General features: G+C 47.3%; 1 protein-coding gene across 27 annotated transcripts in view; it reads left to right on the top strand.

Annotated features, from left to right (window-relative positions):
* CaMKII (Calcium/calmodulin-dependent protein kinase II) overlaps positions 1-12,840 on the top strand; it is a 113,078-nt gene that overhangs the window by 53,344 nt on the left and 46,894 nt on the right. For all 27 annotated transcript variants that reach the window (XM_025308106.1, XM_025308105.1, XM_025308104.1 and 24 more), the window contains exons 5-9: positions 1,291-1,429; positions 2,069-2,171; positions 5,960-6,138; positions 6,429-6,551; positions 7,227-7,310. In XM_025308106.1, the coding sequence (XP_025163891.1) occupies positions 1,291-1,429; positions 2,069-2,171; positions 5,960-6,138; positions 6,429-6,551; positions 7,227-7,310 (628 nt within the window). The remainder of the gene's footprint in view (positions 1-1,290; positions 1,430-2,068; positions 2,172-5,959; positions 6,139-6,428; positions 6,552-7,226; positions 7,311-12,840) is intronic.

The following is a 12,840-nucleotide window of genomic DNA, read 5'->3' as shown; positions in this document are numbered from 1 at the left end:
TTTTCTTGCGTTTATTACGCCAATTTCATTCGCGAGAAGAATTAGAATTGCACCTGACCTGACCTGAAGTGTTGTGCACCGAACAAAAGTAGTAGTTGCTTCGAATCGTAGAACGTCCCGTTAGGCTGCCGTTAGACTCTGAGGCGAAGGTATAAAAGGCGTGGTTCTTGAACGAAATCAAATAGGTGCGATTGGCACCTATACACCTGTACACCTAGACAATGTTTAACGTTTCAACGACAACGTGTGTTGTTTCCAACGTCAAAAACGTTCCTCGGACCTCGATCTGGACGATCTCTTCTCGTGTTGGGAGCACTCGAGCCGTAATCGAGCCGCCGTAATTCTCTCGATATTCTCTCGAGTCATCGTCGCGACTCCATTAATCGCGGCTCCCAGGGCGAGCAACAACGAGGCAATTTGTGAGCTCTAATTGTATCGGACGAGATACCGATCTCTCTCTCTCTCTCTCTCTCTCTCTCTCTCTCTCTCTCTCTCTCTCTCTCGCGGTCTTTCAATATCGTCGACGGTCGATCTCCCCGACGTGTCGGGCCGAGACGAGAAAGTATATATCGCGTCTAATTTAATTTCGGCGCGCGCACATACCGCGTCACATGGATATTCGTAACGCTGATTTACACCGCGTAGCGGTGTATAAATCTCCTTTCTCTTTCTTGCCACGTGGTCCGACACGACGCGGCACGGCACGGCACGGCACGGCACGGCAACGCGCTTTGCTAATTCGCCAAGCCGCCGCGATTAATCTCCGGGTTACGAGGGGATTTCATTTCGCTCGTTCGTCTTCCGCTTGACTTTTTATTGTCGACGCAGCCCGCTATTTTCGGCTCCGCCCGTCGAATTTCCGCTGCTCCAGCAGTTAATCCCTCTTAATTCCGCTTAACAGCGTTCTTCACCCACGTGTGAGTACGTCCGCATCGCGTCTCACCTCGCCCGTTATTATTCACCCCCGCGCGTCGCTGTACAGCCATCGACTTGGCGGCTCGCTTGATACGATTTCGTTATCGCTCGCGAGTGAAATCTCGGGCAAGTCGTACGCCTTTATGCGCCTTTATGAACCAAGCTGCGGAGTGCGCTCGCTCGTGCGTGTTTACGAAAGCTCACATTACCCCATTATTTATTCCCAGGATTAAATATTACCCGCTCTTTTTTTTTTCCCCATGCGCGATATTCTTCTCCCATGCAAGAACCCCCTTTCAGCCCCTTTCAGTCCTCTCTCCTCGTCCCGTGCGTGCGCGCTCCGCGAAATGGAATTGAACCGTAAAACGCTTACAGAGTCACCGGCGGAGAACTGTTCGAGGACATCGTCGCCCGGGAATTCTACAGCGAGGCCGACGCCTCGCACTGTATTCAACAAATCCTGGAAAGTGTTCATCACTGCCACCATAACGGAGTTGTACACCGGGATCTCAAAGTACGTAGAGGAGGGGGAAAGAGCGAGAGAGAGAGAGAGAGGGAGAGAGAGAGAGAGAGTTTGCCGAGCGGACTGCGCGTTTACGGAGCCGACGTTGAAATAAAGCGACCGAAGCAAACAGGCGCCCGCGCGCGGTCTATTTTTTCACAATGCATTTCCGTTCAATGCGTCGTCTACTTTCCGCGATTTCCGCGAAATGTCCCGGAAAACCTAGACAATAATAGCGAGGCGGTGTTTTCTATCGAGCGTGCTCTCTCTCTCTCTCTCTCTCTCTCTCGCTCTCTCTCTCTCTCTCTTTCTCGTTCACTCACTCTCACTCTCTCACTCTCTCCCTCTATCGAAGCTTAAAACTATCGAAGCCGGAGCACTCCCTTTCAATTTTCAGAGCTAAGCAACTCTCGCCAACTCTGAGCCGCGATTTCAATTCCGTCGTGGGAGAAAAATGTCGGTCCGTCTTAACGTCAACGTTAGGAGATGTCAACGAGACACCGCGGAATGAGATATCGCGCAGAGATACTTGTTCGAAGTGTGGAACTCTTCCAATTTGAGCCGAGATTTCAACCCGCGCGCGCGCGCGCGAGAAAATTGCGCGGCGCAGCAGCAGTCGTTGCGACGTCACTCTGTTTCTTTCTGTTGCAGCCCGAAAATCTGCTCCTCGCGAGCAAAGCGAAAGGGGCGGCTGTGAAACTGGCAGACTTTGGCCTGGCGATCGAGGTGCAGGGAGAAGCGCAGGCATGGTATGGTAAGTTGACCCCAATTTTTCCGCTCAATTAATCCGTCGGAGCACCTCTTTCTCTCTCTCTCTCTCTCTCTCTCTCTCTCTCTTATTCTTTCGCGCGCGCAGCTACGACATATTTGTCGTTGATCCGCAAGCAATCGAACGTCGCCACGATATTTCGTCGCACGACCGCGTGAAGAGAGAGCGTGCGATGCCGACGTTTCGGCCGCGATGATATTTCATCCCTAATCGGTGACACGGCTGCTCGATCGTCTCTTTCGTCGCGAAATTCCGATGGAAACCGGAATTCGGAAGGCTCGCTTATCGCGCCGAATAATCACGCTATTCAATGGCATTCGCTGTGCCGATAGGCCGCGCGCGTACGATTGTCGAGGAGGTTTGTCGAGCGTACGCGTTGACTTCGATTGTTACTATCTCGCGATGGATGTATCGAAATCACCGGATCGTCTCAATTTTGGAATCTAATTCCATTAGCTAGAATACAACTTTGTCGGATAAAAGAGACGAAAAAATAAAAAAGAGAGGAGAGAGAGAGAGAGAGAGAGAGAGAGAGAGAGAGCGAGCAAGGACAGTACCGAGACTTTCGATCGAGCAAATCAAGTATTAATCGATTAATATCGAGAAGAATAACAGGATTTTACAGACTGTCGTGACTCAAATTGCAAACCTGACATCTGACACTGTAATTTTCGAGCGAAACACGCGATACAAGCTACTTTGTTATCTCGCTCTTGTTCGAGAATGTTATACAGCGCTGTCGCGACTGTCCACGCGGTATCCACCGGTTTTCGTATCGTCTAACGTATCATTTTCTTACGGATACGAAACACGCGCGTTAACGTAATATCAGGAGGAAATATCAATGATGTGTCCAACCTATCGCAAACTTATTACTTACTCTCGGAAAAGGCACTGTCGCATGCCTGTGTTTAGACGAAATTACAAAACTTTTTCCTCTCTCTCTCTCTCTCTCTCTCTCTCTCTCTCTCTCTCTCTCTCTTCACGTTCTACGCGCGTCTCGTCCTTCTCGTTGTTTCATATTTCCTTCTCTCTTGCCTTCCTTCATATATTTCGTTACTTTTCGTCGTTTTACAATTTTCTCCCATGCAAAAGAAGGCGAAAGATGGCCGCAAGTAGTGTCTGGCTCTTCAAATCTTATTTCTTTCAAAAATATCATCACTTTTCTCCGTGAAAAGATTGTTTTTTAATTAAATGTTTGCTCTGGTGCATTCGCGAGTTATCTCGTTGTTTCTCATGTAATTTGCAACCCGAACCGTGAACTTTGACCTTTCTACCTATTTTTTGCTGTCTTCTTAAGTGATTTACATGTGTATTAACGCACACATAGACGGCTGCGTGAGACGTGGTGGTATTTGAATATACAGATAAACTCATTGAAACAACAACACTTGTTCTGCTCGGCTGCTCGTTTTGTCTCCCTTTATGTACATAAAAATGCAAAGGGGAAGTTATCCGATAACGCTTTTTTCCGCGCGTCCGTCCAATGTGAGAGCTCTCGCGGATCTTAATTTTAGCGACTTTCAACGACTTCTCGAAAAGTTGGAGGACACACGGTATCTCCTCTCGCTCATCAAAGGAAGCATCAAACGATCGAAATATAATCATTTCTCGTATATTTTTAAACGATCGCTAAGGACTGATCTGAAATGAATCATGAGCAATTTCTTTATTCGATTCTTGTCCTTTCTCATCAAGCGCTCTGAATCTACTTACAACCGACGAAAAGCAGTTCGTCGTTACAATTAAGATCGATCTTCCTGGGACAGCACATATGTCCCGATACACGATATTGCGAGTGTCCCGGCAACGCTTATCCGGCAACGTTCTTCGCCTTTCACGCTTATCTCCGCGATCGATTTTTTCTTCTCTCTCCCTCTCGCCCTTCTTGCCTTCAGTTTTTCCGAGAGCTGCAAAACACGCGTGCTGCCACGCGCGTCGGAAATATGTAAAAAAGAAAAGAAATGGATATTACTCGGCGCGCAAAGTTGCATAACTTTGATGAATGAATTAAAGCGATTAGCAAAAGGATTTAGGGATACATCGGAGGCTTGATGCGAGAATTGAGACGCGTTATCATTCGCAAAATCAACATTTCATTCGTCGCAGCGCTCCGCAGCGATTTTACATCACATTTTACAACTTGCTGCGGCAAGATGAGCCGTTTAATTTACATCTACATAGAGGAACGCGAGATACAGGGATAGTCCACGTAAAAAACATTCATCAATCGCAATGTTGGCCTTTACGGGAGGGGGGGAGGGGGACCTGACAACTTGTCCCGAGTAAATATCCCACCACGCAATACTTCTCCTCGTGTTCGCGATCGCGACTATGTGAAAAAGCTGTGTAACACGGTTCGCGTCTCTCTCTCTCTCTCACTCTCAATGATTTAACGCACTCGCGAAAAGATTGCAACATTGGCCGATCCAACGAAAAGCTCCAATGTCCGCGACGCTCACTGACGGCGGTGGATTTCCGGGGGCAACCGTTAGCAACCGGGTTAATTGCACACAGCACCATATTTTTGCTGCGTCAAAGCGCCTGCGTTCCGATTGCGATTGCCATTACGTAACGGCGGTGCGTGCTTATCGAAAATTAATTACACGCGCGGCAGAGCACGCTAAAATTGCCTAAAATAAATTGCTAAAATAAAAAATCGGGGACAAAAGAAAATGACGAAACTCGCATCTAAATTGTCTGTTACGTTCCTCCCGTTGTCATTAATTCCGAAAAAATTTCACGGCATTTTCTCTCTCTCTCTCTCTCTCTCTCTCTCTCTCTCTCTCTCTCTCTCTCTCTCTCTCTCTCTCTCTCTCTCTCTCTCCCGCCCGCCAACGTAGCCATCGCGGCATTGTTGTATTTTCTCGGATAATCCTTCTGCGAAGAATGAAAACCACGTGTCGCCAATCGCGACGCTAAATACTTGTTGGCTTTTGTAATCGTATGTACCGAATGATCGAATGTAACCGATACGCCAGAGAAATGTATAATTTCGGAATTTTCCGTAAATTGTGCAGCCGCGCGACGATACGCTTTTTCAGATTCCACCGCGTCGCTGCAAACGATTACTGCAAACTGCGCGCGCGTGCATTTTGGCCGTAGGGAAATAAATGAAAAATTCGGTCAATCGCAGAATTGAACTTTTCCAATAACAGATCCGTCATTTATTATCAAGCCCGGACCACGCCAACCACTCGCCTGTTTGACACATGTACGTTCCTGTTTGCATAGTGATGAGATCCGTACAGACATTTGGAAGAAACATGCCAAATATATCTTTCCGATATTTTCTTTCTTGCATGTGGTCAACGAGTATTTCGAACAAACTTTCAGAATCGGTTCGCTCGCGCTGCGCACTGAAATTGCGTGACGAACTTACTCTGTCGATACGTCTTGCTACTCGCTGTACTTTTCCTCTTTAGCGTCAACATTCCACCACTATCGACATTGACGTCGCTCGGAAGTGTTTACGAAGCACAATGAAAAGACACTCGTAGGACAAAGAGTGGGCAAGGTAAAATGTAAACACGGTAAAAGCGTGCGATGCGAGTATATATATTTCTCCCAAAACCAACCTCCTCCTTCCTCGCCTCCGAGCGCCTGCGAGGGAAGGTTAGTTTCGACAACGAACGGGATAACTCCCGGGTGATTTCCCGTGATTTCGCGCACGTAATACCTTGATCCCGTGTAATCATTCGGTAGCCCGCGCGCGAATCGTCGCGTTCTTATCCTTCGAGCGGGAATAAACCTGATTGTGATTGCTCCGAAAGGTTTCGCGGGAACGCCCGGCTACCTCAGCCCGGAAGTGTTGAAGAAAGAGCCGTACGGGAAACCGGTCGACATCTGGGCGTGCGGTGTCATCCTGTACATCCTCCTCGTCGGCTACCCGCCATTCTGGGACGAGGATCAGCATCGACTTTACGCGCAGATCAAGGCCGGATCGTACGACGTATGTATCGTGTCAATATACTTTGATATATCTTCCGGATGGATCTTCCTAGAACGCGTCGTACTTTCAGTACTTTAGTACGCAGACGCGACGGGCTATTCGCGGCGGACCCGCTGCTTCTCTCACACAGTACAATATAGAGAGTAGCTTCTTCTCACTTCGTTCTCGCTCGGTGCATCATCACACGTTATTTGTATGTGCGGAGACAAAAATATATAATTACCGAAAAGAATCCTTTCGGCGCCGTTTCGAACTCTTGTGTCGCCAATGTCATGTTTGCTGTTCCGCAGTATCCGAGTCCAGAATGGGACACCGTCACGCCGGAAGCCAAGAACCTTATCAATCAGATGCTGACGGTGAATCCAGGAAAGAGGATCACTGCCAGCGAGGCACTGAAGCATCCATGGATCTGCGTAAGTACCGTCCACCACTGTGTTATCATCGCAGTGCAGTGAAATTCGTACAACCGTGTAATTCAGAAGTAACATAATCGCACTCGGCCATGCGAGATCAGTCCCCGAATTTAACCGGTATACGCATCCGGTATACGGTGTGTAGAAACTTCACTCAGCAAGTATCGTGTTTCTATATAATATATATTCGTGCAGTGCAACGCGTTGCGTAATATACGACTTATCGCATTTGTAATTTAATACGTTAAAATGCAAAATGGTTATTCGAATCGGATGAAACGGAAATCGAATTACGATAAATGGAATATGAATTGATAAAACAACGCGCGATAGCGTACCGCGATCGCGTATGGGATGACGTCGGGCAAAAGAGCGAGATATTTTTGTATCGCTATATTTCGGTCTAAACACCTGTGACAATGTGCATGCCGGCTTGCAACTAGCGTGTATTGCAAATATCGATTACGTAGTTTCTTCGCGTACTAGTTTGCGATCGTCGCCCGTATCGGGACACTCAGTCATAATCATTGGCCGCTTTCTCTGGCTACGGCCTACGACGATAAAATTTCATTCTCGACGAAGCGCGCGAGGATTAAGATCTAATTCCGGACGACTTGATACAGTCGTTCCAGTCAGGACAGCTCCTGATATCGCTCTTTTTACTTGATGTTTCAGCAACGTGAGCGTGTCGCATCCGTGGTGCACAGACAAGAGACCGTGGACTGCTTGAAGAAATTCAACGCAAGGCGCAAGTTAAAGGTGAGTACGAGCTGGACTTTTTCTCGTGTGTGTGTGTGTGTGTGTGTGTGCGTTTTTTCGCCACGCGCAATTTATCGCGTTATCTCCAATTTCGCCAACTCTCGTCGCGCCGACGATGCGACGTTTTGCGCAATTTCGCGTTATGATTTTGCAGTTTGTCATTTAATTCGGCGCAACGCGTGATTAAAAAGAAAGGGGGAAAAAGGAGAGAGAAAGAACGAAAACTCTATATTGCGCGTATCGCGGGGTCTGACTTGCGACACGTTGCGTAAGAGAAAAAGAATATGACGCACGCATCGTTTTATCTCCGCTCGTGAGTAAATAAAATTTCGTTGCGTATTCGTTTCGGCGTGTTATTCGTTCTGATTGGTCGATGTTTGAAAAGATTGCACAGCGGACGAAGCGTGCCTCGGACGAATAATCGTTTGAGATAAATGGAGATTGAGATTGTCCGCCGAAGGGGGGCGGCTCGTTTTGGGAAACGCACGATCGATGGATGAATGAATGTTTTACGAGAGATTTGGAGAGACTGAGATTTATTTGATTCACGATTGTCAGTCACCGATTTTAGACTGGCCACTGGCGGAAATGTAACGCGCAAAGGTAATCGCGCAAAATCCAACTCTCCAAAGTCCATCCCGCAAAATCTCGCTTACGTGTGTACGTACCCCATTGGACCAACCGGCCACATTTACAGATGCAACTTCTCTCTCCATTATGTCCGCACGTTGCGGTGCCGCGCGGCACGCGTGTTAGTAACATCTCTGTAAAATTAGAACGATGCACGGTGCACGGTCGCCGGCATTAGGCTGGCGAATCCCACTTATCGATTCTCGGGAGGCATCGTCAAACAACGTGAGAGATTGGCCTCGCCAAACACATAATCTTGACTGGTGATCTCGAAAGATCCCTTTAACGTCGTACGTGTTGCATCAAGACGAGAGAAAGGTCGCGATTATTTTACGAAAATCAATTTGACAAATTTACTCGACAAGTTAGCGAGACCCCGGGTTTCGCTAAGATTGTTGATAAACGGTATTTTCAATCGATATCGAGAACATCGTCGTACATTCAACACGTGTTTTCTTCTTGTTCTTTTTCTTTTTTTTTTTTCTTTTTTTCATTTCTTCCAACATTTACAATGCGAGCATTTCTGAAAGACGCGTGAAATTTGTTGACGGGTTTGTCAAAACTTGCGATTTAAAGCCTACATTGTCACGATCCGCTCTCTCTCCCTCCCTCTCTCTCTCCCCCCCCCCTTTCTCTTTCTCTCTAAGCAAACTTGGTCTCGAATCGCCGTCTCGATCGAGAATCGATGACGCCTCCCTGCCTATGAGCGTCGTTTCTACGGCCCTGTCGTTCGACAAGTCACCGTCGATTAAACGATGAAACGCATCGAGCAGTACGACTCCACTTGCCGTTGCAATCACCGCACTCTCGAGCGCTACGAGAGCGGAAAGTGTCGCGTTTTATCGGAGCCACGTGCGTGACGTGCGTTCGCCGTTATCGAAATGCGCTCGTGGCACGTGCGAAGATAACGCCTGTCGCCCTCGCAAACGGGGAAGTCCGATTTAATTGACTGTGAAACTGAGAGAGTGCGAGACTCTCGAAAACATCGACGAGCGTGAACATTTGTTTGTGCAACCCCGATTTCTTTTCGCCAGACTGGACTTTAATTTCGTTGATTTTATCGAGGGAGACGCGTGTAGTCTCGCTCGTTCAGGGCGCGTTTCTGTGTGAAACTTTTTTCGGTACTGCCAGAGTTGCGACACTCGTAACGATCTAACGATCCGGGATGTTTTGCTCTGATAATTCTCCCCGTGTGCAAGCTCCATCCTGTCCTGTTTAGATATTTATTTAAATTGTTATCGTAATCTCTTACGATACGTTGTCCAATTTCTCTTTTTCTTATTTCCTTTCTTTCTCTTTGCGTGAAATTAGACGGGAAGAGAAAATGTACCTGCCTCATCCCACCTATATTTCGAAACTTTTAATTATACGCTCGCAAAAGCTCGATTGATCTCTGATCATTATTTTTATCTATCGTCCATCTTACCACAGAGTTTCGTCCATCGTGAGAGCGCCGGGGTTACGTTTCGAACGTAACGACAAAATTATATCGTGCGGGACCGCGTCCTTGCAAGTGACAAGCCTAATTGAGAACGCGCGACTTTGCCCTACTTCTTGCCTCGTTTCTTACAGCCTCGTTTGAACGACGTAATCGCATCGACACTCGGTGGCAGTTATTCAATAAACAAAGCGCGAGAAACGCGCTTCATTACTCGATACGATTGACGACGCGTGAGCAACTATTAAACACGGCCCCCGCATTCAACCGCATGCGCGAGACTTGTGGTGTCTACGAGACACTTGAATCGTACTCGTGTACGCGATTTTAATGTAAGAGCATTTTATGACACTTAACAAACGGAAGAAAGGAAAACTTTTTTGCGTGGAAAAGATCTTGTCCTGCAAAGCACACTTTGCGCGGACAGTCTACAAGTTGGCGGCGAAAACCGAGATGAAAAGAATTTTGCTTGAGCTGAAGAAATTTGTTTATTTTCACTCGTCCAGCTTTCTCTTTTTTTTTTTTCTTTCTGTCGCGTTTTATAAATAAAAGTAGCCTCGGAAGAGATACAAGGAGATGTACAGGGCTAATATACGGTTCGCGTGTGTATACACTATTCTATGAATTCCCACGACTGACGCAATTTCTAGGATGAACAATTCCAGCGCGAATAGAAAATTATCGCTGTTTATAAGAACGGTAAAGAGAGAGAGAGAGAGAGAGAGAGACTCTTGACGTACTCGCGCCGTGGAGACGCAGCTGTGTACACACTATGTAATTCCTTCAAAGTCACACAAAGCACACACACGTGCGTGTGTGCGTGCACGTACGTTATTTCACGTCGCAAAAGTGGCAACGCCGTTACGTATCTCTCCGACAGACGGACAATTTTCTCACATTAAAATGCACCGCACGTGCATTCCCAAAGTGAGCGCAAATTAGCAACTCGACAGAGAGACACTCGCTCGTTCCCTCGCGAGTCGAGTCGCGTGAGCGTTATCAAACGGTAATCGTGCTCGGCGAAACGATAGCGAAACATTATGCTCGATCAAGCTCGATCACTAGTCGGATCACAAGTTTATATCAGCGCGTCGCGCGAGACGCGCAGCCGTTTATTACGTAGCGGGTTAATTAACGCGTCCATTCAGTCGCCTTGCTCGTCGTACTTTTGCGCGAGAATCAGATATCGAGATTCGCTAATTGTAACACGGTCCGTGTCAATAACGAAACGAACGATCGACCGTTCTCTTACAGAGAGGCGGCGGCGAGCTCCGAAAGCGCCTGACAATCTCGAAAGAGTCGAACGGACGGACGGACGGACGGACGGACGGACGGACGACTCGTGCCTTTCGATTCGATCGAATTCATTCGGAGAAAAATGGCAAATTCAACTAATAACTAATAAAGTATAATTGGACGCGTTCTCCTTTCGCGTTGATCACCACCATCGGCATCGTTCGCACCGGCAAGCGACAAAGTCTGACCTAACGATAATACAACCATGGCAATTTAATCGTGACTGATAACTATTGCAACAATTAGAAATTTCGCGCCGCTATATAGGATAGGACGCGAAGCTTGTACATTATGCATGCGCATTAAAAGTTCATGCATTATTTTGTTACGAAAGCTATCGCAGCTTTCCCACGATAGCTCTTGTAATTCATATTGCAACTCGTGTTTTCCAAATTGGACAAGCGCACGTAGCGCACTTCGCTGTTGTTTTACGAAAAGTGAGCCAATCTGTCGTTCTGTGTCTGCTCGCTGTTGTCTCGCGTTGCCTCGCAGTTCCGCTGCTTGGACTCGAATTGGCTCGAGCTGGCCGGACACGCGCGCGTTAAGGACCAAGCGTAATTAACCAAGCGCAGCGTAAATATGACGCAGCGACATAGGAGCGAGCCGAATGACGATTAAGGGCGTCTCATGCAAAGATGCAAATGTCCAGTGAGAAAGTTTAACGACGGCCCTTCGCTCGCAGATTGAAACATGCGGGCGCTGAGGAATAGATTCATGTTGTGCAGACAACAGGAGGCGACCGTACCCGAGGTAATGAAATTTTAATCGCCATCATATCGAGAGACGGCGCAATCGCGACGTCGCCTCGCTCGTCTTCGGGTTGCCGATAATACGCCTACATTTTCTTCACAACGCCGTCGTGGACAGAATTTCTTTCTTTGTATCGCGCGCATTGGCAATGATCGCAATAACGAGATCGAATAAGGTCCACTTGCTCGTGAAATTAATGTCCCGCGCGGAGAAGATGAAAAAATTTCTCTCCAATTCCGGCTACACATGCTTCCGGCGAAATCATCATCCTTCGAGGCAAACGTTGACAATTTTACCTCAGTCACCTGGTCTTTTCAAGTCGAGTCCCGGACTCATCGTCAGTGCTCGCCCTTGTCTTATTTGTCCGCAAATCGCGCGAATCGCGAGGAAAGACTTCAATCGGGCAACGTATATTAATACACGGATAACCGCACGGATAACACGCATCGCAGCTGCTAATTCGCGTTCGGCGTCTAGCGTGGTTAATTTCAACGCTCGTTAAAATTCACGAAGGAAAGATAGCGACCCAGTAACGTGGAAAGGTCAAATGGAAGATGGAACGTGGATCGTGAAACATGTTTGAATGATGAAGTCCGTAATCCGTTGCGTCCTTAAATAGCGCCATCGCGAGACAAGAGCGGAAAACTTTTTCCTAAATTGTGCGAAATACATCGCGCGAAAGATGAAGCATCCCCCTCACCCCCCCCTTCCCCCGTCTCGATGTATTTCACGTATCGTATTTCATTATTTTTGTCTCTATCGCGAAATCCGTACGAAATTGTACGGAGTTTAAAGAGTGCTTAGCAACAATGATTGCGACACAACAAGACGCGTCTCTTACTGTTTCCCAGTAAAGGGTATAACAATTGGGAAGGACATGTAAAATACAGCGAGAGAGGTTGGAAACAGAATAATTTCACTCGAATTTCATGCCAATTTAATTATCGTAATTAACTGGTAAATTTATTCATGATATCGATCGGACGATTCTGTAGCGTCGATTTTCCGCCGCCGATAAATTATTCGTCGCGCGTTAATTCCTGGATTAACTGGTGTGTTTCGACGTTGTTTATTTGGATATTCGCTGGCTCGTTCCGCTCGTAAGAGTATCGACGAATCGCCGCCAAGGTTTTATTGTTTAATCGATCGCGTGACTCGAATGTCATAAAACGGAGATGGGCAACGTCGTTAATCCGTCGCGACGCAAAGCGAAGCGTCCGACCGAAACGAGAAATATCGCTCGATTTCAAACGACAGTAGAAAAAGAGAAAGATATTGTTCGTTCTGGGGTCTCGCTCTCTCCTGGGAGTATCGTCTGATGGACGGTCTTATTAACGCAAAGTTTAGCGACGCGCATCGTGAAACCGTTACGGAACGGTGAAATTTTCTAACTGCGCGACAATGTTCCCAACTTGC

Source organism: Harpegnathos saltator, unplaced genomic scaffold, assembly GCF_003227715.2.
Source record: "Harpegnathos saltator strain DR-91 unplaced genomic scaffold, Hsal_v8.6 scaffold139, whole genome shotgun sequence".
Classification (NCBI taxonomy): domain Eukaryota; kingdom Metazoa; phylum Arthropoda; class Insecta; order Hymenoptera; family Formicidae; genus Harpegnathos; species Harpegnathos saltator.
The sequence above is the reverse complement of the archived record's forward strand: the minus strand, read 5'-3'. Positions and strand labels throughout refer to the sequence as shown.